This window comes from Misgurnus anguillicaudatus, chromosome 7, assembly GCF_027580225.2.
Source record: "Misgurnus anguillicaudatus chromosome 7, ASM2758022v2, whole genome shotgun sequence".
NCBI lineage: Eukaryota > Metazoa > Chordata > Actinopteri > Cypriniformes > Cobitidae > Misgurnus > Misgurnus anguillicaudatus.
The window spans coordinates 37686463-37711849 of NC_073343.2; the positions used below are offsets into that span (position 1 = coordinate 37686463).

Below are 25387 nucleotides of genomic sequence, written 5' to 3' on the forward strand. Positions count from 1 at the left end.
ACGGTCCATATATAAGCTGATTAATAAAGTATACAGTATATCTTCTTGTGTTTTTATGAAATATCATTCTGTGATTCTGGCCTTTTTAAAACACCCCATGATGTGCCAAGATATTTTGAGTGGTTGTTAGGATGTTGTGAGGCTGAAGTGTTGTCTCTGTAGCTGGGTTTCCATCACGCTAATTTTATGAGCACTTTGAAGTATCACAAAAGAAACGAGTGAGGAGAAGGCCAAATTTCAAATAAAAATCCATTCATTCGCAAAAACGTTTTTTTTTTGCACTCACTTAAGGTGTTTTTTTGACTTGTGATAAAGAGTAAATGCGAACAATGTGTTTGCGTGGTTTATGGTTCAAAAACACATCATTTTCCTCATACCATACATTACTGTTGCTCCTCAATGCCCTGCCTCGCTGAAATTTTGTACAAAGCTAGTCGTTGAGATGTATGTTTAGACACGTCAGTACAAGGTGTTTTTAAATGAAGGCAGTTCAAACATGCATTTTAGTCTGGGACTGGGAATAGCCCTGTCCTCTCCATAACGTCATATAAAGCTCAGAATAAATAAGGCTGCTAATTCAATGGTAATCGTGTGCACTCATCCTGCAAACGTACTCTAATCTTTTAGAAAAATATACGCTTTCTTGTCCTAAACACACCACTTGATATGAGATGTGGGTGAGTTCTCTACATTTAATACTTGAGTTTAGTCGTTTTTTCCACACTTTTATTTTTAATTCTATAAAGAACTGGTGAAACTTACTTGATCAAACAGCACTGAAAAGTCTGTCACTTTAAAAGTGGTCAGAAGTGTTTTATGTTACAGCTCTGAATATATCATGTGAATCACTCAACTTCAGATGTTTCTTTAGTTCAATGCAACAGACACGCAATAGGATTGAAAGTCCTTGATCTTTAGGTGCTTCTGCAGTGGAGCTCATGTTGTGTATGGTTTACACATGACAGAGTCTCGTCTCCAGTGACTGACGTGAATTGATCTGTGTGCACATAATGTATGAGAGAGACTCAATCTAGATTATAAATTCAACGTTTAGCCGAGCATGCTTTCTATACACAGAGACATAGAAAAGTGAAATGCAAACAGGTGGATTACTTACTGGAATATTGAAACGCATAGTTCCAGCACTGACATCTGATTGGGTGAGCATTGTTCCATCGCTGATGTTTGATTGGTTGAGCATTGTTCCAACCCTGATGATTGATTGGTTGAGCATTGTTCCAGCCCTGATGTTTGATTGGGTGAGCATTATTCCAGCCCTGATGTTTGATTGGGTGAGCATTGTTCCAACCCTGATGTCTGATTGGGTGAGCATTATTCCAGCCCTGATGTTTGATTGGGTGAGCATTGTTCCAACCCTGATTTCTGATTGGGTGAGCATTGATCCAGCGCTGATGTTTGATTGGGTGAGCATTATTCCAGCCCTGACATCTGATTGGATGAGCATTGTTCCAACCCTGATGTTTGATTGGGTGAGCATTGTTCCAACCCTGATTTCTGATTGGGTGAGCATTATTCCAGCCCTGATGTTTGATTGGATAACCAATGTTTAAGGCTGTTTAATATACACATACATGTTACTGCACTTTAGTTGAACACGGTGTAAATGTAAAAGTTGTTTTATTGCTTGTAAATGGTGAATCAGCTGCAGTAATTAACTGTGTTATTTAAAGGATGAATTGTTAATTAGTCTATTAATTAGTTAATTAATGGTCTAAGAGTATTCTGGATGGTTAATGACCTTTGCAAATGCTACTAAAAATCATTTACTTATTTATGTTTTTATCTTGTTACTTTTGCCACCATTTCAAACAATAAGCTGCTTACGGTCTTGCATTAAAGTCATTTTTCTGTTCAAAACATGTTAATAATTTTGAAAACATGACATCAGAACAGAAGTTTAAAATGATTGGCTTTACTATAGTAAATGACTTGATGTTTTAAATGTTGTGTCCAGTCATAGACTTGACAATATAATTAAATGTCTTATCCTTTTATTTTTGTTACAGATGTGAAATGCTAAAATCTTTTAGTGGTTTTGAAGAATAGGAGAATGCTTGTATTGGTTTGGTTTGTTTATTTAAAGAGGTAGCGCTTGGTGCTGTATATAGCCTGCTGTATGTAAAGCAAAGCAGTTCATTATTTCAAAGCCATTTGTTTTGTTGTTGTTGTTTTTTGCCCACATCTGTGATTTACATATCGTGCCTTATTAAAGATCCTGTGTGAGATAGAGATGACAGACTGCACATACTGTTTCTCTCTTTCTGTCTTAGAGATGCCATCAGCTGAGAGGTTTTTATTTCAGAACGAGTTAGATTCATTCAGCAGCCTGAGTTTAAAAGACTGTGGAAAAACTTACATACAATGTGAAATTCCCAGGGATGTGATTGCATGGGAGCTTTGCATCTTCTGTCAATGTCATTTCCTCCAGCACCGCACCTGTATGCGAGTATTATCATAATATTTCTTCATGTCATGGCTCGTATAGTCTGTAATCTTTCATAGCACACAATATCCAACCTATTGGTTTTGGTTTTTAGTCTTTTTTTTAATTAGCAATTCTCAGTTATCTTGATTTATTTGTTTACATTGTTACTAATGAAGAAGAAGCTCATTGTGTTTTACTCTGGATTACTCAGGTTTTACTATGAGAAGAGAACAGCAAGGCCGTCGCCAGAACGTACAGATAACAATAAACAAATGTGATCTATAGCATATTAAAGTGTACTCACCATTAAGCCAATCGCAGAAGGAGTAAAATCTGATAAATAATATTTCCTTTACAATAGATTTTTTCACGTGAGTTTTTCTCAGACATGAGCTGAATGAGCTGATGATGGCACCGCATACAATGAATGCGTAGCTGTGCCAAATGTATAACGAGTGATATATAAAGCTACAATACACTGCAAAAAATTGTGTTAATTTTTTATACATTGTGTGTGTCATGCCATTTAATGCGTTATTTCATGTTAAAATAAATGAAAGGGACAACACAAGTTGTGTTAAAAACAGTCTTGGGAGTAACGCGTTACAATTAATTCTGTTCCTGTAATTCCACTACTTTTAGCGTTAATTTTTTTTTAAATCAAGTAACGCAGTTACAATTAGTGAAATTTAAATGAGTTGGTTACTCGCGTTACTCTATTTTGTGATAAATGAACACTTGCAGACAAGACATTTCTGATCTAATGTCGTAGGACCGTGGTGGGCGGCACAATGAATAATAACACAGAAGGTGTGTTAGTTCAGGGACACACATTAAATGTGTCGACCATGGCTTAAAATTTGCATGCAGAAAATGATAAAAGGCATTGAATTTTTAATTATATAGTAAGGATCTGAACCTTGACCTTAAGGATCCGATTCAAGAATTTAAATTGGTTTTCGATTTCCAATCCTAATGTTGTTTGAATGAGTTCAATGACATTTATATTATAGTGTTGGACCACTGTGCTGATCGTTTGTGTTGATCTATGCAGGAGTCTGTAGACATCATGTGACCTCTCTCATCTTTTGTGCTGAATAATAAAGCATGAGTCATGACACAATGTAGCTGCTGACCAGAGACTTCATTACTATGAGATATTATCCACTCTTGTTTATGTTATGAGCGACTGGCGAGTCTATAATATATGTACAGAGAGAGAACCATTAGGGTTGAGTCCTGAACTTGTAGTTTTCAGCAGCTTGTTTATGTCCGTCATGTCTTTTGTGTTGTTATTAGGCTGTTTCTGCTCTGTCATGATGTCACGGTACCATCAGAGATTTGAGCGGGACTTCCGCAGCGTTTGGGAGCGCAGAGATCGATGTGCCGTCAAAAGCAGCTGCGGAGGAACGGCTAACGGCTGCGTCTCCACGCCCTCCTCCGTCCCCAACAGCAGTAACAATCGTCCGGGTCTCCTCCCGCTGCCTGTCATCCCCTCGCTGTTGCCCACGCCCGTCACCAGCACCACCAACACAGATCTGACCTGCAAACGCTTGGCACCGTCCTGCACAACCTCCACAACAAAGGTAAAAATGCACCTGTCGCCTCTATCTGAATGTATCAGAGATTAATGTGTATGAATCAATTACAAATGTGCATCTTGTCATTGTTTGTGAAACACAGAATGAGGTGTGAGGCAGAATGTGCATGATTCAGTTTTCTGATAAACAATGACAGTGGGTGGTGACATATATATCAAAACCAGGGTTACAATGCTGCATTTAGTAGACTAATGCTACATACACACCAAACTCGAAGCATCGCGTTCCTGGCTCTAGATAAATCGCGAGATTTAACTTCAGATTTTTACATTTTTCGCTTGAGTTCAATATTTTCAACCTGTGTGAAGATGCATTAGATGCGAAAAGCGTTTGTTTGCGCAGTAATCGCGCCACTAAATTTGTGTCATTTTTTTTTTACTTTATAAACTATAATAACTAGCTTTCTAGACGATGCAATCTTTGGACTGCAATTCACGAGAGAGTTTTAGCGTAGTGAGATTTTGTGCCACGGGGTGCGTTTTGCAGATACTCTTGTGAATTGCGCGAGTCCAAGATGGCGTCGTTATCGAAAGCTAGTTATTATAGTTATAAAGTTTGAAATATGGATATTTTTCTTACAAAATTGCATCGTTTACCCACAGAAGACCTTTATTAACCCCTTGGAGCCATGTGGATAACTTCTGTGAAGGATGGATGCACTATTTTGGGCTTTAAAGTCAGAAGTTGTTCCCTGATCCCTACAAAGACATTTACTAAAATAACTCCAAATGTGTTCGTCTGAAAGGTGATGAACATGTGTATCTCGATTTGCTTGAGGATGAGTAAATTTAACCACCCACCCAGACAAATTTGAATGATTAAAAAATGTTATCAAAATACACAGGATTCTCTTCTCTCAAACGCTGGGGGCGTGTCATCTGTCTGTGCTTAACCACGCCCACTCGCAGGAAAGCTGCTGTTTTTTTTAACTTTCAAATATGCTTCAACCTGAATGGATGCTAGTGATTAGGGGCGGGCCACATTTTGAACATTTATAATGTGTTTAGAAACAATTCTCTGATTTGACTTTAAGGGTGCTTTGCAGTGATACACAGAATCTTTGCGTGCAGCGGTCATAGCTGTGGTTTATCATAAATATAACACAGCTATTGACCAATCAGAATGGGACTGGACAGGACTGGAGCTAACTAATTAGAGAGGATTGGTTAAAAATATATTTGATTGGTGGCATTAGACAGTTGAAGTGTTTTATACGTCACCCAAAAAGAGCTTGCTTCCTGTAATCACGTCACTTCTACAGCAAGGTCCTGATTGGTTAACGCCACGCAGAAATCCACCAAAGTTCAGATTTTTCAACTCGCGCGTTTCTAGCGGCAAGGCTCAAGTTGCGCAGCGCCTACCGTGTGTACTGCGCCGCAGGATGCCTAATCGCGTCTTTGCATTAACTTAACATGTAAATCACTAACGCTTGCTGCCTCTACCGCGTGTGGTGTGAACCCTGCATAAGAGTCATGCACAATATTACCAAGAACATAAATTAGGAAAAGAGGGTCAATATTGTTTTCTTGTTGACTTCAAAGGACAAATTAAGGCTTTCTGGACTGAATTCAAAGGGACTCATTTTGTCCATCTCCACAAAAGAAAAATACATTAGTTTACTTGTTTAAATGGATGAGAACGGTTGAATGGACAGATGCGTGATCTGCTTCAAAAGCAACTCTTGGTTGGTCACATGATGTTTAAGAGCTTTCATTACGCACCATATGTGTTTGTTGTCTCGGCTCTCGGTCAAGACGACGAGAGATAAAAGCGGAGTGCTGTGTCAGATCTTCGGGTCAATTTCTCTGTCGTTCATCATGAAAGCCCTGCAGTCAGATGATACCAGACTTCTACTGTATCTATGTGAAACATCTCTGATAGCAAAGAGCAAGACTGCTTATTGATCTGTGTTGAGAAACTCCTGCTACATGATTTCATATTGGGGACGGGACGGAGGGTTCAAATAAAGCAATCTTAGATTTCCAAAAGGCTCTGAGCCAAAGCTTCTTTATTACCGAGAGTATCTGTATGTCGGCCATGATTGGATCTGTGTCTCGGGTTCAGTGTGACCAGCAAATATCACACAGAGCTATGAAGTCATTCACTTGCATATTAAATTACAAATAACTTTGTGAGAAAGGTCATGCTTTGGCTCTTCTTCGTCCAGTATAAATTCTGAAGCATGGGTCAATTTGGTGCATTTAGACTCATTAAATTGAAGAAGTTTTTCTTTATTTGAAACTGAATTGAGAAGTAGTTTAACTACAGTTGAAGTAATCTTTTGCTAAAGTGTTTTGGCAAAGTTTGCTCCCCAGTGAAATGAGCTGCTTAAATGTTTCTAATAGAAGTCATCTACAGGATAATTTACACAGATTGAACAGACGGTAACAAACACAGACTTTATCATTTAGATTAAATGAGTTTGTCAGTGTGTGTTAAACTTAGAAACTTTATAAATACCTATTAAGTTAAGGTGAAGAATTCATCATCCTTTCTGTAGCCAGCCTTTAAAGGGGACATTTCACAAGACTTTTTTAATAACATTTTAAACTTGCCACTTTGTGGGTGTGAGCAAAAATTTGCCGTTTTTGGGTGTGTCCTTTAAAATGCAAATAAGCTGATCTCTGCACTATATGGCAGTGACGTGGTTGGATAGTGCAAATAAAGGGGCAGTATTATCCCCTTCTGACATCACAAAGGGAGCCAAATTTCAATGACCTATTTTTTTCTTTTGTTTTCTAGGTTGATGGAAGCAATGGGGACCCAATTATTCAATTCAATTTTATTTATATAGCACTTTTCACAATGGTTAATTGTTTCAAAGCAGCTTTACATTAATAAAAGCAGTGAAAAGCACAGAAAAACGACAGATAGCACAACATAATATACGATAGCATAAGCAGTTAAATTTGCTGTGGCTATGACTCAACATTATAAGCGAGCATATTACTAATGTAACGTCTAGAAGAGGAAGCTAAGTTAAGCCCAAGAAGGCTGCCTCCCTGGGTTAAAAAAACCCCTAGGAGAAAAAAAACCCAGGCTTTTTAGCCGGGGAAATAAAAAAAGTCCTAGGAGGAAAAAACCCTTGGGAGATATATATATTGTCGCTGCCCGATGAAACGGTTATTTTTCAGGAAGTGAAAAAAAACATCGTATTTCAAAAGCAGTTGAATGTAGCGTTGTCATACTTGGTACGGCATCTTTACATGTAACCATATTCTTGCCAGTGTAATGATATAATCCACATTTAACCAAAATTGAGTTTAAATGGACATACGTGCATATTTTACATTAACGGTGGTCCATACGCGTTCTTCCGATCATTAATTAGAATGGCCAAGTCGTGTTTCATATTGACAGATGAATACGCTCAGTTTATTAAATAGCCTACCTCTTGGTTTATTAAATACGCTTAGTTTTTTAAATATTAATTATACATTTATTAACTGTCTCTTGCAAACTATGAAGGGACAATGAATCAATACACTGACATGGTAATGCTAGACAGATACTTTGTTTGCACAATCCTACCGTAATGTTGTCACTCCTAGACGTTCGTCTGGCGTCAGGGGGGAAACGTTTACCTCGATGAAGGAAACTCAGTAGGTACGTTTACATGCAACCAAATAATCCGTTTGTAATCATATTGATCGCTCGATTGTATTGAAAAGCCTTCATGTAAACGCCTTAATCAATACGATTGAGGACGATCGGATGCAAATTTGGATGTTATTGAAGGGGGTGGTGTACTCCGATCTGTGATCCGATCTGCAGGGGAAAAGTACGCATGTAAACGCGTGAATTGTCTCACCAGGCTGTGTTTATTCGGCTATCCAGTGCTGAGCTTTGATGAAACTTCACGAGACCGGCGAAATGCTTCCACAGGGCGGGAGATACGCGGCGTGATTGACAGCTTTGACACCAAATGGATATACGTGAAAATCAGATGATATGATTGCTCAACTTTTCATTGGCCATTTAGATATGTGAAGCATAATGTATAGGGAAATGAACCTGGACATTCAATCCGTTGAAAAATCTGAAAATCGGCAACATGGACATACGTGGTTTTCATCGGACAGCGACTATATATATATATATACACATACACACACACACACACATATAAACGGATAAGGAGGTTAAGCGGAGATTAAGCGGGTTCTGCCGGTGATCGTTGGTCAGGCATCAGCTGGGCATCACGTTGAAGGACGGCCAGTAGATCAGAGGTGTGCCGACTTTCACATTTACCGGAACTAGGTCTGTTTGTCTCATTGTCCTCGGGGTCGAGGACGAGACAGGGAGAGAAAAACAAAATCATATTAGCGTAGGGGCCTTTCACATGTAATGCAAGTGTCACACAGTGATGTGGTTTAAATCAGCTTAGTTCCAGGCAGGCTAACTATTGCGGCATAATTATGTTATCCACAGTTGAGGATTTAGCAAATTGGGGGCCCAATGCGAAGGTATATATGGTAACTACGGGTCACCTTCCGATTTTTAAGAGAAAATTAAACCTGTTGACCCGTTTGACTAAGGCCTGAAGCCCCACTGTCGTCGTTAATGCAATTATAGCACCTAAACATGGAAAAAAAACAGATTTTATGATATGTCCCCTTTAAAGTCAGCCTGTTACCAATTGAAGTTACTCTTTCCCCACCATAGACGAGTTATCTCGTCAATTAAGAGAAAAAAATTGCATAAACAAACATGTTCCTGATGAATTTTTATGTTAATCTGCAATACTGCCATTATCCACTAGATGACTTACCCAATTGATTAAAGCGTAACTAAACCCCTGGTCAGAGCCTGACTCCACCCACTGCAATATTTGAAAAATGCAAGAAAAGTGGGCAGATCCCAACGGAGATAGAGGGGACGAACTAAGCTTGTACCAAGCATGTGGTGAGATCGTAACAAGGGCGTGGTGAGCTTGAACATGCTTACGTCAAGAGTTACTTTTTGGACCCAACATCCAATAGGAAAATTAAACTGCAGTAGCCACCGTTCAACCTGAAGAGGGCAGCACTCAGACGTTTTTACACCATATATTGTAGTATTGAAACACTTTATATCCAAATGTCAAAAAACTTACTAAAATCAATGAACAGCATTAATAAAGCATCATTCTTACAGATCATTAACTAAAAAAAGTTGGTTAAGGGTTTAGTTATTTTTATAATCATTCTGAATCTGATCTTTTAACAAAATTCTTCACAAAAAATTCAATTATTTCAGCGTTTTGCTAAAAAATATTTGAAAAGAAAATACCCATATTTAAGAGTTTATAAGCAGAGAAAAAGTAGATAGGATAAAACATTGATTTCCCATTTTGTTTGATTGTTTGTTTGAAAGCAGAGGGTCTGTCCTTTCATTTGATATATTTGAATGTTTATATATTTTTAGAAGAAAATTTTCCTGGAAGGCATTTTGTGAAACTTTTGTGAAAATCACAAAAATAGCTGGGGCGCAACTAAAAAAAATGGCTGGCAGGGAATGAGTTAAGATAATCCAAATTTCACTTTTCACAGTGCTTGATAGAATTTCAGTACCTTCGAATTTCAGTTTGCGTCCGAAGTCACATACTTTGACAGATACTGAATTAGATGAAGATTAAAACAGTAGGTACTATATGGTATGAATATGGATCGAATGAATAAATTCAGACAACAAGAAGTTAGCTGTTAACTGGACATTATGACATTAAACTAGTGCAATATCAACACAAGAGACAGCTGTTTGAAATATGTATTTGCATTTGAATAGGGCCGCGTTAGTGCTTTCGGGCATTTTTAAATACAACAACGCCCCTTCGTCGTCTTTGTTGGAATCAAACTCCTCTCCTGGGGATCACGGGATGGGAAAGTGCCAATCGAATGAACACTTTGGGATTTGCCAGAAGTAGTAGGTCATCCGGGTACTTTTTGCCTACTGTTTTTGGAATACTATTAATTTGGACATAATACTCACCTCGCCCACTGCCTTTCGCCTACTATATAGTATGGAAGTAGGCGTTTTCAGATGCATCCTAACATTTACACAGTTCTGTTAGTCACAAAAGTCACCTATAAAACACTGTTTTAATTTTCACAAGGGATTGTGGGTAATATATAAAATCCACCAGAAACAGTACACTATCTGGCCACTTTACTTTTTTTAAAACATGGTAATAGTTGTACAATGCTTTTATTAGACCTAATTTATATGGATTCCTATGAACTGAATCATACCAAAATGTATAATTATTATAAAAAGAACAATAATGAAACCCCGCCCCTTACCCCAACATCACGGCCAATTGTACCAAAACATAAAAATGTAGTTTTATGGTTTGAAATATGTAAGACCATTTGTATGTATGTATGTATGTATGTATGTATATATTCAACAATTTGTGCACATCCCTATAATTGACCTGAGATTGTATTGGTTTATTGGTCTCAAAGATCATCCAGCAGGTTCATCACGAAGGCTCATTTTGTCAGCCCTCACTCGTTTAGATTCGGTGGAAGTGCATTATGCAAAATGAGTGGCTGAAATGTGCCAAACATGGAGAGCTTTTTCAATTCGGCAGTCGCTTGCAAAAATGAGACAAGAAAATGAAGAGCCTGCGAAGGAAATGTTTTATCATCATTATACAGTGGTTTGAATTGCTTGTTATTCTGCTGTTGTATTGCCCGACTTACAGATAATTACAAAGGCTCTCCTAAATGGCTGTAAATAACCGATAAACTGGGAGAACTCAGTTCTGAGGTTTGGGAAATATAGAATTAAGAATTCGTAAATGGATCGAACAAAGGTGTGTACTGAATTTGGCCCCAACTCTCAGGATATTGAATTGGCATTTGAGAGCCCAACAGCAGTTTTTTTTTTTTAGAAAACTTATTTACTTTCTATTTACCCTTATGAATCCAAAACCATATGAATTTCTGTCTTACAAGGAACGCATGACAAAAATATGCTGCTTTTTAATAGGGACTGAAGATGGGGATCGAACAAATTCATTATAATTTAACATCCAGCTTATCAATTCCAATTCCCAAATTGCTTAGTTGTTCCCTGCTGTGTTTTGACACTTCTTGACATTTATAGAAATACTCACGTCTCTCGCGGATCTAAAAGCTGTGACCCTTTAAGAGCTGTGCATCTTTAATATTGAAAATCTAGACCGAGATCACCGGAAGCCAAATGCACACAGAATTCATCCGAGAGCAAAGCCGGCCCAGCCTGAAGCTTTTTCAGCACTGCTCTTTCATAAAGTTACAAACCAAAGGCCACAGACTTTTTGCTTTCAACTGACTGTAAAAAAAGACGTGTCAAAGGTTGTTCTTCGAGATGCTGAAGAGCTGCAAGGAAGTCCTGACAAGTGATGGATCAGCAGAAGAGGCTTTCTGCTGGCCTAAGGAAGAAGTTTTTGTGTTGGCAGTAAGGATAGGAATAGCAAACGAGAGCATGACAGCATGGATCCTGTATTTGGCTTTGTGAGAGGCGGACAGAGATGCTGCCCAATGCCTGACGGATAAGAAACGTGGAGGACAGCCAGAAACTCAAATGGAGACGTTTGCAGAGAAGCGATCCTGCGTACACGGTTTGAGTAGAACCGCACTGTCATTGTTTGACAGTTCCTCACGCAAAAGTGCATGCTTGCTGTTTCAAGAGACGACGCTCTTAGATGAGGTGAGGTTATCAGTGTGATGGAGGAATAATGAGTTTAGATTAGCACTTCATAATCCTGGAGACCCTCAACACTGCCCATAATTAGTTTATGGTGGATTTGAATGCATTAAGGATAAGGCAGAGAATTGCGATCAATTTGGCAATTCAATTCGATTCTTTGGTATATGGTTTCGATTAGATTCGATTTCGATTCGGTCTGATTAGTTTGATTAATAAATTAATAAAAGTTTTGTAGACATGAAATTTATTCAATGTGATATCACTGGACCAAGCCCGCCCACGAGCTGTTTGACCGACATGTCAGACAACCAATCACAGTTTGTTTCGTCTAGCGTCAAGTTTCGGACTCCCCACAATAACGAGCCGGCTGGCAACAAGTCAGTTATTGAAATAACCAGCCAACCGAATAGCATCTAAATAAACAACGTTACTCACCATAGAACAACGTTGTGCACTTCATCAACAGCCACACCAATGAGACGCTCCCATTAAACGTCAGTTTGAAGCATATCTCTTCACTTTTTAACACCTACAAGCAATTCAGGAGAACCGAACTTTTTGACTCCACTAACTGCCTCAAGCAAAACTCTTGGACGTCTTTTGGAGAGTCTATGCCGCAAACTTTGCATATTTTTGTGAATCCAATGTTTAGCTGATCATGATAACTGCTCATTATTATCCACGTGAACACGACTGATTCTCTTCCTCAATGGAACGTCAGAGCTTTGTTTTCCAGGGACAGAAACTAATCGCGACTCTCGCGTTTCCAGGAAATCCGGTTTATTTCAACCAATCAAAGACGACTTTGACATTCTCACAGGGTTTCCAAAAAAGTGTACGAAAAACATCAGACGTTTAGCCAACAGTCTGAGGCTGAGACTAGCCAGGCACAGACCTCGGACTTCTTACTGTGCGTTCACACCAGATGCGGAAGAGGTTATAAGCGAGTAGTTGGGCGCTTGAACGTTTTGAGTTTACTTGCTTCATTCGCACGTGAAAGTTGTGCATGAAATTCTAGTCATTTGAGGCAATTTTTGCATAAATTCACGTCATGGGAGGGACTTGTATAGCTCAAATTGAGTAAACTTACCAGATTGTTCGACCTCCTCACTCTTCCAAACAAAGATCCTTTTAATACCTGTTAAAGGCGGAGTCCACGATGTTTGAAAGCCAATGTTGATATTTGAAATCACCTAAACAAACACGCCCCTACCCCAATAGAATCTGGATCTTCGGTTGATAGACCTGCCCCACACATACGCAACCCGGCAAGGATGTCGGTTAGTAGACACGCTCCTAACTGCTGATTGGCTATAAGTGTGTTTTGGTAGTCGGCCCGTCTCCTTTTTCAAAGCGTTTTACAAACATCTTGGACTCCGCCTTTAAAGTACAAAGATGTCTCGTGTACTGATGATGATTGTCCTCCATTGTTGTTTTGATTTACTGCCTCCGCTCGCTTCCTGTAATCACGTCACTTATAGAGCAAGCTCCTGACTGGTTAAGGTGACGTGAAAATCCACCAAAGTTCAGATTTTTTAACTCGGACAGCAACGTTCAAAACGCTCAATTCGCAACGGTCCGTGCCTTCCGCGCCGTGCAATTCGTGCTTACCGCGTCGCAGGATGCCTATTTGCGTCTTTGCATTGACTTGACATGTAAATAACTCATCTGGTGTGAACGCATCATGAAACGGCACATATGTAGCGCATTGAAATCATTTTGCGTCTTCTATGCGTACATTTTTAAATTGGAAAGCGTAAAACGTATTTTTCGTGATGATGTAGCACTGGCTCATGGGGCAAGTGACAGTTCTGTCAGCAGTCCCAAGCATCGTTCATCATCTTTACGAGACCTGCCTGAAGTAAAGCACACATATTAAGAATTAATTAAGGGATTCCCAAATCGATATTGTTTTGTAAATTGAAGATCGATAATTTTTTTTAAAGGTCTCGTTCTTTCTGTGTTTTTGAATCTTTGATTGTGTTTACAGTTCACAATATAACATGTGTTCATGCTTCATGTGTAAAAAAGCGGTATTTTTTCACACAATTTACTTATCTGTATAGCGCTGTTTTCACTGTCCTAAAAACGGTCTGATGTCTTCCTTGTTCTATGAAGTACCCCCTTCAGAAATACGTATCGAGTTCTGATTGTGTAGCTTGTTTAGTGTGTTGTGATTTTAGTCAAAAACGCTAATATTTACATCATTCAATCGGGAAGTAGAGGGCTGTAGTCCAAACCATCTGTTCGCTGTAGGCTTTGAAATGGGACTTCTGTTAAAAAATTTATCGCCTGGCATTGAACTTTGACCTTTATCATTTTGCAGGTATTATTTATGCTATAACAGCAACATTACACAAACTAAAGTTTGAAAAATGGGATCAGGAAAAATGGGACCTTTAACTAAGCCTTAATTAAGGACAATGTGAAATAATACCAAGAATTTCTCGATATTCAGTCAATACGGTGTATGTTGTACGTCATATGACTTTAAAACTGATCTCACCACATCTGCTTCCCACAAAAGCAGGCATTTACCTTGAATGATGGCAATAACAAAGGACTTTAAGGTAATCCACTAATCTAGCTAGTTTATTTTATGTTTGCACTCTTTTTCATTTCAATATCTGAATGTTATTGAGAAGATAATGTCTTTGTCAAAACCAATAAAGTACCAGAAGTGGATTAATCCTCACCGTGAATCTCATTTTAGGGAAATTCAATTCCAACATTTTCTTAAAGATGAAAACCAAGCGGATGTTGTGAGACCAGACTTCCAGTCCGGTCATGTGATGTTTGACCATTTAAAATGATGATGGGGTGGTTTTTCCCGGTTTAGATTAATCCAGCACTAGGCCTTAGTTATTTTAGGACATTTAAGTAGTTTTTCTACAAACAAACCTAACAAAAACCAATACTGATATATGTTAAAATACTAATATGTATTATTTGCCATTTGTTTTCACGTGCAGGCGGAGGAAAGCCCATTTTAACAGCAATTTCTATAATAATTTCACTTGAGGCCCTGGTGTGTTTTTTAAAAACTTTCCGAAGTCACCTTCAGTAATCGAGGCGCCCGCTTCGTTGCCAGAAAACTCCAGCTAATATTCCTACATGATCAGTACATAATGTGTAATGTGTGTATTGAAATTGTAAGCGGGGTTGGTTATTATGTGAGATGTTTTCAGCATTACTCCAGTGTGTTATTCTGCTGGTACACCAGGGAAATTATAATTGTAAGTGCATGTTGTTTTGTCCAGGAGGTAATGTTGTGTCTGTTGGCTCTTTCTCACATGACTGACTGCGAATGACTCGATTAGACGCTTGACCACATGTTCAGAAACGCTCAGAATGAGAATATGCCATCATAAATATAAGTAAAAATGTACAGCGCAGGTTTCCAAGTCCACCAATGTGAAACCGAGATGTCTTCATAATGAAATATTCACCATTATGTTCATGTAGAGAGAAACTGTAAGTGATTTCTCCTGAGCTTCAGCTGAATGTTCAGGTGCAACACTACAGCTGCACAGATGTGTGCTGATCTTATAGAAATGCACATCCCATTATATTATTTATTAAAATAGCAGATAGCTTACGCAGCCTAGTCTGTATAATACAAGATGCTGATGATTTATCCTTAAGGCAAACGTATACAACTGAAATGAATGTATATCATGTTTTACAGATCATGCAGGTCATATACACTCACCTAAGGGATTATTACTGTAGGAACACCTGTTCAATTTCTCATTAATGCAATGGTGTAATGGTGTGGGGGAGGTTTTCTTGGCACACTTTATGCCCCTTAGTGCCAATTGGGCATCATTTAAATGCCACGGCCTACCTGAGCATTCTTTCTGACCATGTCCATCTCTTTAAAACCACTGATGGCTACTTCCAGCAGGATAATGCACCATGTCACAAAGCTCGAATTATTTCAAATTGGTTTCTTGAACATGACAATGAGTTCACTGTAGCCCCCACAGTCACCAGATCTCAACCCAATAGAGCATCTTTGGGATGTGGTCGAACGGGAGCTTCGTGCCCTGGATGTTCATCCCACAAATCTCCATCAACTGCAAGATGCTATCCTATCAATATAGGCCAACATTTCTAAAGAATGCTTTCAGCACCTTCTTGAATCAATGCCATGTAGAATTAAGGCAGTTCTGAAGGGAAGGGGGGTCAAACACAGCATTAGTATGGTGTTCCTAATAATCCTTTAGGTGAGTGTATACTATTATGCAATCTTACATGTAGTGTAAGAAAATATCATTGCATTCAAGTATCGTGATATTTTGTGTGGAAAAAATTTGAGTTTACATCCCAAACACTAGATAGCATTCATCGTATCTCTGAACAGTGACAGGGAGTACTAGCATAAGGGCGCGCCATAAATTTATTATAAAATGATATCCTATTATATTCCCAAAACAGGAAATGCCCAATATACAGTAGGGCCATGCTTTACAGTATCACATTATATTGAAACATAATGCATTGCAACTCTTCATCATGATGCATACACAGACATCAAACGAAATATTATAGAGCTTTCAGTCTTTTCCATGGCACTTACATTTCTAACAATCTAAACATTCCTGCCTTCATGCAAAAACCTCCAAACTTGGACTAACTTTTTTATCAAATACTATTCAATCAGTATAATTACATATTAGCATCATATTTACATCTGAAACGGCATGTTTTGTTTATTTACGTTTTGTTTAATGACTTGTTTAATTGTGTCATTAAAGCTCACGTAACACACGCTGTTTCTGCATTTCTGATATTAATCTGGAGTACCTATAGAGTAGTATGACATCCTTTATATCTCTGAAGAGTCTTTAGTTTAATCAGATTTATAAAAGAAAGATTAGCTTTAACGAATCTTTCCGATAACGTACGAAAAAATGAAGAAGGAGGAGTTATAACACGGGAGGAGCGAGTAGGAGTCATACAACACTATACAACACTGTTTTAACTTATGATTCACTACATGTTCGTGTCATTTATATAATATACACGCGCCTATTTCCAACATAAGACAGAAGTCTTACTTACCACGTGTAACTCGTCATGACCCGTTTCTGAAAATCCACCGCATCAAACACACACGCAAAACTCCGCTGCTAATCCGGATAATAAACTATATCCATTGTTTCCATGAGGCTGGATGTCTTCCCTTACATCCAAAAACACACTTCTTGTTGTGCCATTGTTGACTTTTGAAATTAAACAAAGCTGAGTGGCGTGATAAGCTGTTAGCAAGCTCTAGCGTCTCCCGCTGACTGACGGCTGGGCGGGGTTTTCCGGGGGAAGTTTTCCGGCGAAAGCCCATATAAAGAAGTGATACGTATCGAAAACCCCTGAAACGTCAGTTAGAACCGTAATCGAAAAAAACTAGCCGAAACTTGTACGAACCCTGGCGAAGTGCATTCGGCACAGAAATACTCTGAAACACGCCCAACTGCATTTTTCACACTTTGCCTACGTTTAGCATGAGGAAACAACTCTATAACTGTGTTAATAAGTCAGAATGCTTGAAATACCATTAAACCCCCCCTTTAATGCATTTTGCACACAATAACTGCATTATCCTATAAAATTAATGTAAATCCATTAAGTATATAAACAACGAAAATGACATAAGCTATAGCCACATGATTGATTTTAATGAACGACAGATTTAAAAAATATGTTTAGATGAAATTATTAGAGGATCGGATTTTTGCATTCAGTTTTACCTCGTATGTGAACATGTGTGATTCTGCGCCCCGTGAACTCTGGAGAACTTTGGCGTTGTATCGAGAAGATGAATCTAAAAATCTGTACTAATTTAACATTGAGACATTCACATTTTAAACCATTTTCTACATAGAGGAGGTTAACTGCACATTACCTTAATGGGGTTTGGAAAACTTATGAGCGTTTCTTACACGTTTTAATTCCACAGATGGCCAAATGCAGCAGCGACATCCAAGCCCGTGAGCGCGCTCAGACGCTGATGACAAGGATGCAGCACAGAATTGATTATATTGTGCATATTAAACAAATTAAAAGACAGATTAATGGAGCTTCTTTAATTCTGAGGTTGCATGCAAAATCCATTTGGCTCAAAAAACCGAGGGGGCACGTGTCCCCTCAGTTTGAATGGGCAGGACGCCCCTGTTGTTATTGACACTGTAATGGGTTTCCAGCTTTTAGATGGGAACGCTGTTTTCCTTATTCTTAATATTATTTTGCTCATTGTTAGGTGAAGTTTAATTTTTGAAATTGCATCATAACGGTCCTGTTTTGTTCTGGGTTTTTGAAGCTTTGATTGTGTTTACAGTGCACAATATAGCATGTGTTCATGTTTCACGTGTAAAAAACACTGTATTTTTCACACAATCTATATAGCGTTGTTTTACTGTCCTCAAAACGTGCTAAAGTCTTCCTTGTCCTATGAAGTCCCTCCTTTACGTAACGAGTTCTGATTGTGTAGTTTGTTTATAGTGTGTTGTGATTCGATAGCAGCTTAGCTTAGCACATAGATATATACACTAGATGTCGCCTTGGGGCTCTGAGCATGCGTCAAAACTGCCGCCATCTTGAAACAGGGGTCATATGTAACACTGCTATCTCCGCCTGTACTTCGAATTAATAGACGATGCCGGACTTTTGTGCTGCGTATTGATGTTAGGCCTACTAGCACTGTGCATTATAGTTAGAAAAAGTCGATTTTCAGAATATCAAAACTTAATTTTTTTTCTGGACTCAATGCTAAATACATGTCTGACTGTTGAAACGAACCAAAAGAAAACCATGAAAATAGCATTTATAACGATTTATGGTGATTTTATTTCCATTACACCATTGCCTACAATGACGCTGATGCGGGGTTCCTTGTTTCAAGATGGCGGCTCTTTTTGACGCATTAGATCCAATGAACTGCCGTAGCCAAGGCGACATCTAGTGTACATATCTATGAGCTTAGCATAGCCGTTTGAGCCATAACTGGCGACTGACGTATTCCTGTGGGCGGAGTTAAGTCAAAAACTAATATTGACGTCATTCAACCGGAAGTAGAGGGCTGTAGTCCAAACCGGCCGTTCAGTGTAGGCTTTGAAAGAGGAATTCTGTTTCTCAATCCTATTTTATTCTTTTTCACACATTTAAAATCACATTTATTTTCTTTAAATTGATATTTTAAATTCTCATGTCTTTTATTTCTACATATTTTTTTCTCTTATATATTGTTTCTCATTTCTATGTAAAGCACTTTGAATGACCTTTGTGTATGAAATATGCTATACAAACAGCCTTGCCTTCCCTAAAGAAAATATATCGCCTGGCAGTAAACTTTGAGCTTTATCATTTTGCAGGTATTATTTATGCTATTATAGCAACATTACACACTAACTAAAGTTTGAAAAATGGGATCAGGAAGAACGTGACCTTTAAGATGGGGAATGTTGATAGTCATTTTTATATAAATGTTTCACATTTTCAACATTTTCAACCAGCTTGGTAATAGAAAACAAATTGTAAAGCAGACACCTACGCAAGATTTTTCAAATATTTCCACTCGATGCATTTACAGTTTTGGAAATCAAGATATTTTGTCTTTTTGGTCCTGAGGCTTTGCTTACCTTGTTGTGTGGCGGGAGTGCAGTTGGCGAAAGAATTGAAACACGAAATGGAGTTTAATTTATTAGGTCATTCCTCTAGTGGCATGGATTTGACTCATCTCTAGTCAAGATAAATAATAGTAAGTTGAAATGACTTTGAGTTAATTAAACTAAAAAAATAAGGTGGCAAAGAATTGTTTACAGTGTAGTCTTAAAGTAGTTTTATAATGGTTCCTATGCTCATGTACAAATCAATGTGTGGAAACTATCTGTCCCACATTAAATTGCATAGCATCATATTTATTTCATTGCATCATACTGCATTGAATATCATCGTGTTGAACCGAATCGAAATCGGACGCCAGTGCATCGTAAAGATGTATAGCATCATATATATCATATATATATATATGAAGAGCTCAGATGCATATAAAACCTAGTGCATCTGACATGTTTTCTTGTAAATGAAAATTTTTAATCAGACTCTTAATAGATTATGTCAGCAGAGTATGTTTAATGACCTGAGGCCAGGATTAAGTGGATTTGAAGCGAAGTATTTGATGATTGTAAAATAATAATTATAATAATTATTATCATATAATTACCATTTATTAATTCATATGATTATCTCATTTTTGACGTAGGTGGCATTTAGCTGCTTTTACATTTGAGCTTTTCATATGTATGTATGTACTGTATGGTATGTTTGTGTGTGCGTGCGTGCATGCATGTACAGTATGTGTGTATGCGTATGTGTGTATATGTGCATATGTATGTGTGTTTTTCAGCCTCCACTGTATTTGTATATTTAAAGCTTCTGTTTTACACACAAAGTCGAAATGTTTAATAATGCGAGGTTAGCAACTGTTTATTGTTTGAACTCTCTTCAGCTCCGTGTTAATTCCCATTTTAGCGAAGTGATGCAAAAGTCTTTTCCAACCCCACAAAATTCCCCCTTTTCTCTCCTCTTGATTTACAGTCAATGCAGAGAAGATAAGACTTCATTAGTAAAATGTTCTCTATATAGATCTCGCTGTCTGGCACAGAGTTAAATTGCTGGGGGCTGACCTTGGATTTTTCTGCATTATTGATGCCTCTAATCTGGAACAGCAGCGTAATTAAAAGAGTGAATGCAATGGAATATTAACAAAGCGAAATGATGTACCAGTGTCTTGCAAATGGCCTGTAATTGGGATGTAGAGACAGTAATTAAAGACTGATCTGTTTACCTGAGACATTCTTCTTGTTGAAACCAGGTCTCCGTGCACCCGTCGGGGGACACACAAACTCAGGGCCCCGTTCTGCCTAATAGTGTCCGGTGGGGCCAAACGCCCATTAACCAATCGACGCCCTGGGAAACGGACGAGCCGCCTGCCAAACAGATGAGGGAGAAAGATATCACAGGTAACAAATGGAAAGAAATCAGTTTCCAGTATATTGATCTTTCTGCTTTGGTTTCGTTGTTATATCTGAAGATTAAGCTCTTGTGTAGTGCACATTTGTTTGTTTGTTTTTATAAAAAGATGCTAATACAAAATGTCTTTTCATAGATACTAAAACATTAATTGAAGTAAATAGATGAATTCGGTTTTATGTAAATCGCATCTGCCAAATGCAAAGTGTAAATGGATAGACCTGTTAGATATAAACAGCACAACACATAATGCAAACATTAATATGAATAACAAACATTTAAGACACAATTACATGACTTGCAATATGAATAATGTACTTTATGTGCTTTATATGTAGGGCTGCAAAACGATTAATCGCGACTAATCGTTTGCAGAATAAAAGTTTTTGTTTACATTATATATATGTGCGTGTACTGTGTATAATTATATTGTATATATTAGGGCTGTCAATAGATTAAAATATTTAATCTAGATTAATTGCATGATTGTCATGAGTTAACTCGCGATTAATCGCATTTTATGTGTACTTTATGTGCTTTATATGTAGGGCTGCAAAACGATTCATCGCAACTAATCGTTTGCAGAATAAAAGTTTTTGTTTACATCATATATATGTGCGTGTACTGTGTATAATTATTATGTATATATTAGGGCTGTCATTAGATTAAAATATTTAATCTAGATTAATGGCATGATTGTCATGAGTTAACTTGCGATTAATCGCAAATTAATCACACATTTTCATCTGATCTAAATTAATCTTAATTGAACACTTTTCAAGTTTTTAATCCTCTAATCAACATGGGTGTGGACAAATATAGATGACTTATACAAATGTATGCAAGTGGATAGACAACCATTCTTTGTGTATTTGTTAAGCGTTGCAAATAAAAACATGCAAATAAAGATCTTTTAGATATTCAATGACCATTTAGCGCTTTGGATTTGCTAGATGAAGGCTTAATGTTCTTATTTTTATAAAAACCTTGGACTCATTTAGACAGCACAGGTCACATTTACTGTCTAAGGCTGCGTCTCAATGTATCCAACTATGGGCTAGACCAAGGGTCAAACAGAAATTGTGCATTGCGTTAATCGCACGTTAATTAAAATAGTAGCATTAAAATGAATTTGCGTTAACGTGTTATTAACAGCCCTAGTATATACTGTATAAATACACACACATGCATATAATTTTAAGAAAATTAAATCTATTTAAATATTGATTAATTATATTAACAGTATATATTATATAAATTATATATAAATATAAAATGTTCTTAAATATATACTTGCATCTGTGTGTATTTATATATACATAATTATTATACACAGTACACACATATATATGATGTAAACAAAAACTTTATTCTGCAAAAGATTAGTCGCGATTAGTTCACTTGCAGCCCTTTTTATTTGTATTTCACGTGTTTTCATGATAATAAGCAAATAGCTTCAACAAGACCGTGCCAAACAGATGGTGTTTCTCTCCACAGCGTCATTGTGGCCTCCGCCAGTCAGCCAGGCCGGACTGCTGGCTCACACGTACGCCGTACCACAGGCTTCAGCTTACAGTCAGGGTGCAACGGTCCAAACACCCATCATTGGTGTAACCACTGCTCTGCAGACCCCCGTAGCTCCCCTTCAGCCTCATATACCACCTCACTTTCAGCTTCAACAGCAAACCTCACAGCCACTGACTGGCATCGTCCTCAACGTTCACAGCCAATCCCTGGCCATCGGCAGTCCACCTCCCGTGCCCAACGTCTGCCAGATCGCCAACCACGTCCATGCGGCCGTGGGCAACGGGCACCTCACGCATCCCATGATGCAATCCGCTACGGCGAGCTCATCGGCGCTGACGGGAAACGGGCCGACGACAAACGGCCAGACGATCCCACAAAACTCTCAAGAGACCTCCAACGGGTTGCAGATGCTGAGAACTGTTGGATCGGGGAAATACGAATTCACCGACCGCTGGCACCCCAAAGGTAAATTACCTCACGGCTCTCCCGTCTCCCGCTTTCTAATCATTTCAAAAAGTTTGGTCGGAGTTATAATGTTTTGTTACTACAGCGGTAAAGCAATTACAACTCCAGTCTCCAGCAAAATCACTTTCATCGGCCTGCACAACTCGATGATCCTGAATACATTTAATACCTCCCAGACTTTCTCTTTCAATAAAAACCTCCATTCATCAACACCTACAAGAGTATATACCAGTCGAGTGGATCGCTTTTGTTTTCCCTTCCAGCCTGACCAGTGGTGATTTTATGAATTCAGGGAATCAACTGTTGTCTGGATATGAGAACTATTGTGATTTAAGATACAGTTTGTGAATGCTTCAAAACTGTTGGTGTTTCTAAACTGGGAGAAATCATTTCCATATAAATGGAAACCTTATGTAAATACAGTGTATATGAATATATCAGTTCATATATCAACACAGAAGAGAAAGGCAGGTTTAATGTAGCATAGCTAATTTCCTAAGAATGATTTATTGTTGAGAATAAACTCGGCATCGTTTCAAGTAACTTCACCAACAACAACATATGGAACTTCAAAACCTATTTCAGGAACGAGAAAATAAATAAATATAAGTATTCGCTTTGGGCAATCTGTGGGAATGTATTGCAGAGCACAGCGAGTCCAAGTCTCAGACCATTTTAAAGTCTTTTAATAGATTTTAAGAAAGAAAAGTTTGGTCACGAAATGAAAGTAATATTTAAGATTCTGCAGGTCACTAATCACTTTTATGACCGGTTTTGTAGAAAAGGTCAGATTTCCTTGCTTCCATTAAATCACAAAAAACCCTTCAGGAGGTTCTCAGAATAATATTTTTAGTTCATTTGAATGTTTTTATTCAACATTTCACTTTTGTTCAATGTCCACTCTGTATCTGATTAATCCATTACCATCTGAAGATAAATTGGAGGTTTGCTATGAGACTAAGTGCATTGTCTAAAGCGCACGGTCTAAATGGGCATGTCTGATTCCACTTTTGCTAATTTTAAGATGGGAAAAGTGGTTTATGCGCCAAGTGCATGGCCTAAAAGGGTTGTTCCTATTGTCCTAATGAGTAATGGGTGTGTTTTGGGCGTAACGTGCAATAAACCAATGAGAGTCTCAGCTCTAATCCCTATTTAGAAAGCAGAATGTATATGATACAATAGGCGCATATTACTAATGCGCTCTTTAAATAACAAAAACAATATTGCGCCATTGACTTTAAACCAGGTTTTTGTTGGTCAATGGCATAGTCTATTTTAGTTGCCTCAAAATAGCAACAATGCGCCTAAACACCTCATTTTCAGACCAGAACACCCATGGGCACAAAATTGGGTGCAAATGCATTTGCTATTTAAACAATGTGGCGCTAAACGTGAAAATGATCATTGTGGCGGGTTGAAACTAGCAAAAAACACTTGCGTCGCGCATTGTGCTGCATTGTGCCAGGTGTATGATAGAGCCCTTAGTGTTGTGTCTGGTTAGAAACACATAGTTGTCATTGTCGTGAGCTGCCATAAACGGCAAAATGATGGCATGTTTATATTTATCAAGAGCGTAGATTTGGGTTGAGACGCTATAGGACATGTCCCTACCAATATTCATGAAACACTAAATTGTCCCTAGCAATCATTTCCACCAAAAATAGATCTTTATTTTATTTATATATATATATATATATATATATATATATATATAACAACTGATGTCCATCTTTTCTTGTGGATATCAGTCAGCAGAACCAAAGTGTAGTTGCAAAGTTGGAATTGCTCCAGTTTTTAGACGAAGCCTTTGTACATCTAGCCTTGTACTCCTCCGGGTTTAGAAAGTAGTCATTCCGTAAAATGTGCAGCACACAATTGAACATTTGAGCTGTACTGTTCTGAAAAATGATGTAAATATAAACTAACCCCTGGTTTCTTAATGTTTACTCAATTGGAAGGCCAAACAAAGTCGGCGGTGTTATTTAAATGTTTATGCATGGGCATGTTTGAACGAGGTAGGCGTGGACTTTTGAAAAGATCTCTTTGGATTTGAAACTTTAATTTAAAGATGCAGTGTGTAATTTTTAGAAGGATATCTTGACAGAAATGCAAAATAATATACAAAACTATATTATCAAAAGTGTATAATGAACCGTTATGTTTTTATTACCTTAGAATGAGACGTTTTTATCTACATACACAGAGGGTCCCCTTACGTGGAAGTCGCCATTTTGTGCCGCCATGTTTCTACAGAAGACCTTAATGGACAAACGTTTTTTTACTAAGTTGTCTCCATCAATTACATGTTTTTCCGGTGGCGGCTACTGTAGCTTCTCTATGCGTTTCAAAAGCGAGGGGTGAGCAGTGGACTGAGCCGTTGGTTGCAATTCGCAACCTCACCACTAGATGCTGCTAAAATTTACACATCTTTAACATAAATAAATAAGATTATGACCCCCAAAAAATATTTTTTTCAAAGTAAACGGTGATAAACTCTTAACAATGCGACTCTGCAGACTAATTTATTTACGTCCCCAGCAATGTCAAAATCAAAATTACGCCCTTGTTTTTTACACTCTAAAAATGCGGCATTTGTTTTTTAAAAGTAATTTTTGAGGTAATTTTTGCCTTTATTTGTTAG

At 38.0% G+C, this 25387-nt stretch overlaps 1 protein-coding gene across 3 annotated transcripts in view; it reads left to right on the forward strand.

Annotated features, from left to right (window-relative positions):
• Positions 1 to 25387, forward strand: part of LOC129417437 (kelch-like protein 29) — a 108480-nt gene that overhangs the window by 18917 nt on the left and 64176 nt on the right. For all 3 annotated transcript variants that reach the window (XM_055172100.2, XM_055172101.2, XM_073869892.1), the window contains exons 2-4: positions 3746 to 4032; positions 20597 to 20744; positions 22252 to 22746. In XM_055172100.2, coding sequence (XP_055028075.2) covers positions 3763 to 4032; positions 20597 to 20744; positions 22252 to 22746 — 913 coding nt within the window. In that variant the 5' untranslated portion in view covers positions 3746 to 3762. The remainder of the gene's footprint in view (positions 1 to 3745; positions 4033 to 20596; positions 20745 to 22251; positions 22747 to 25387) is intronic.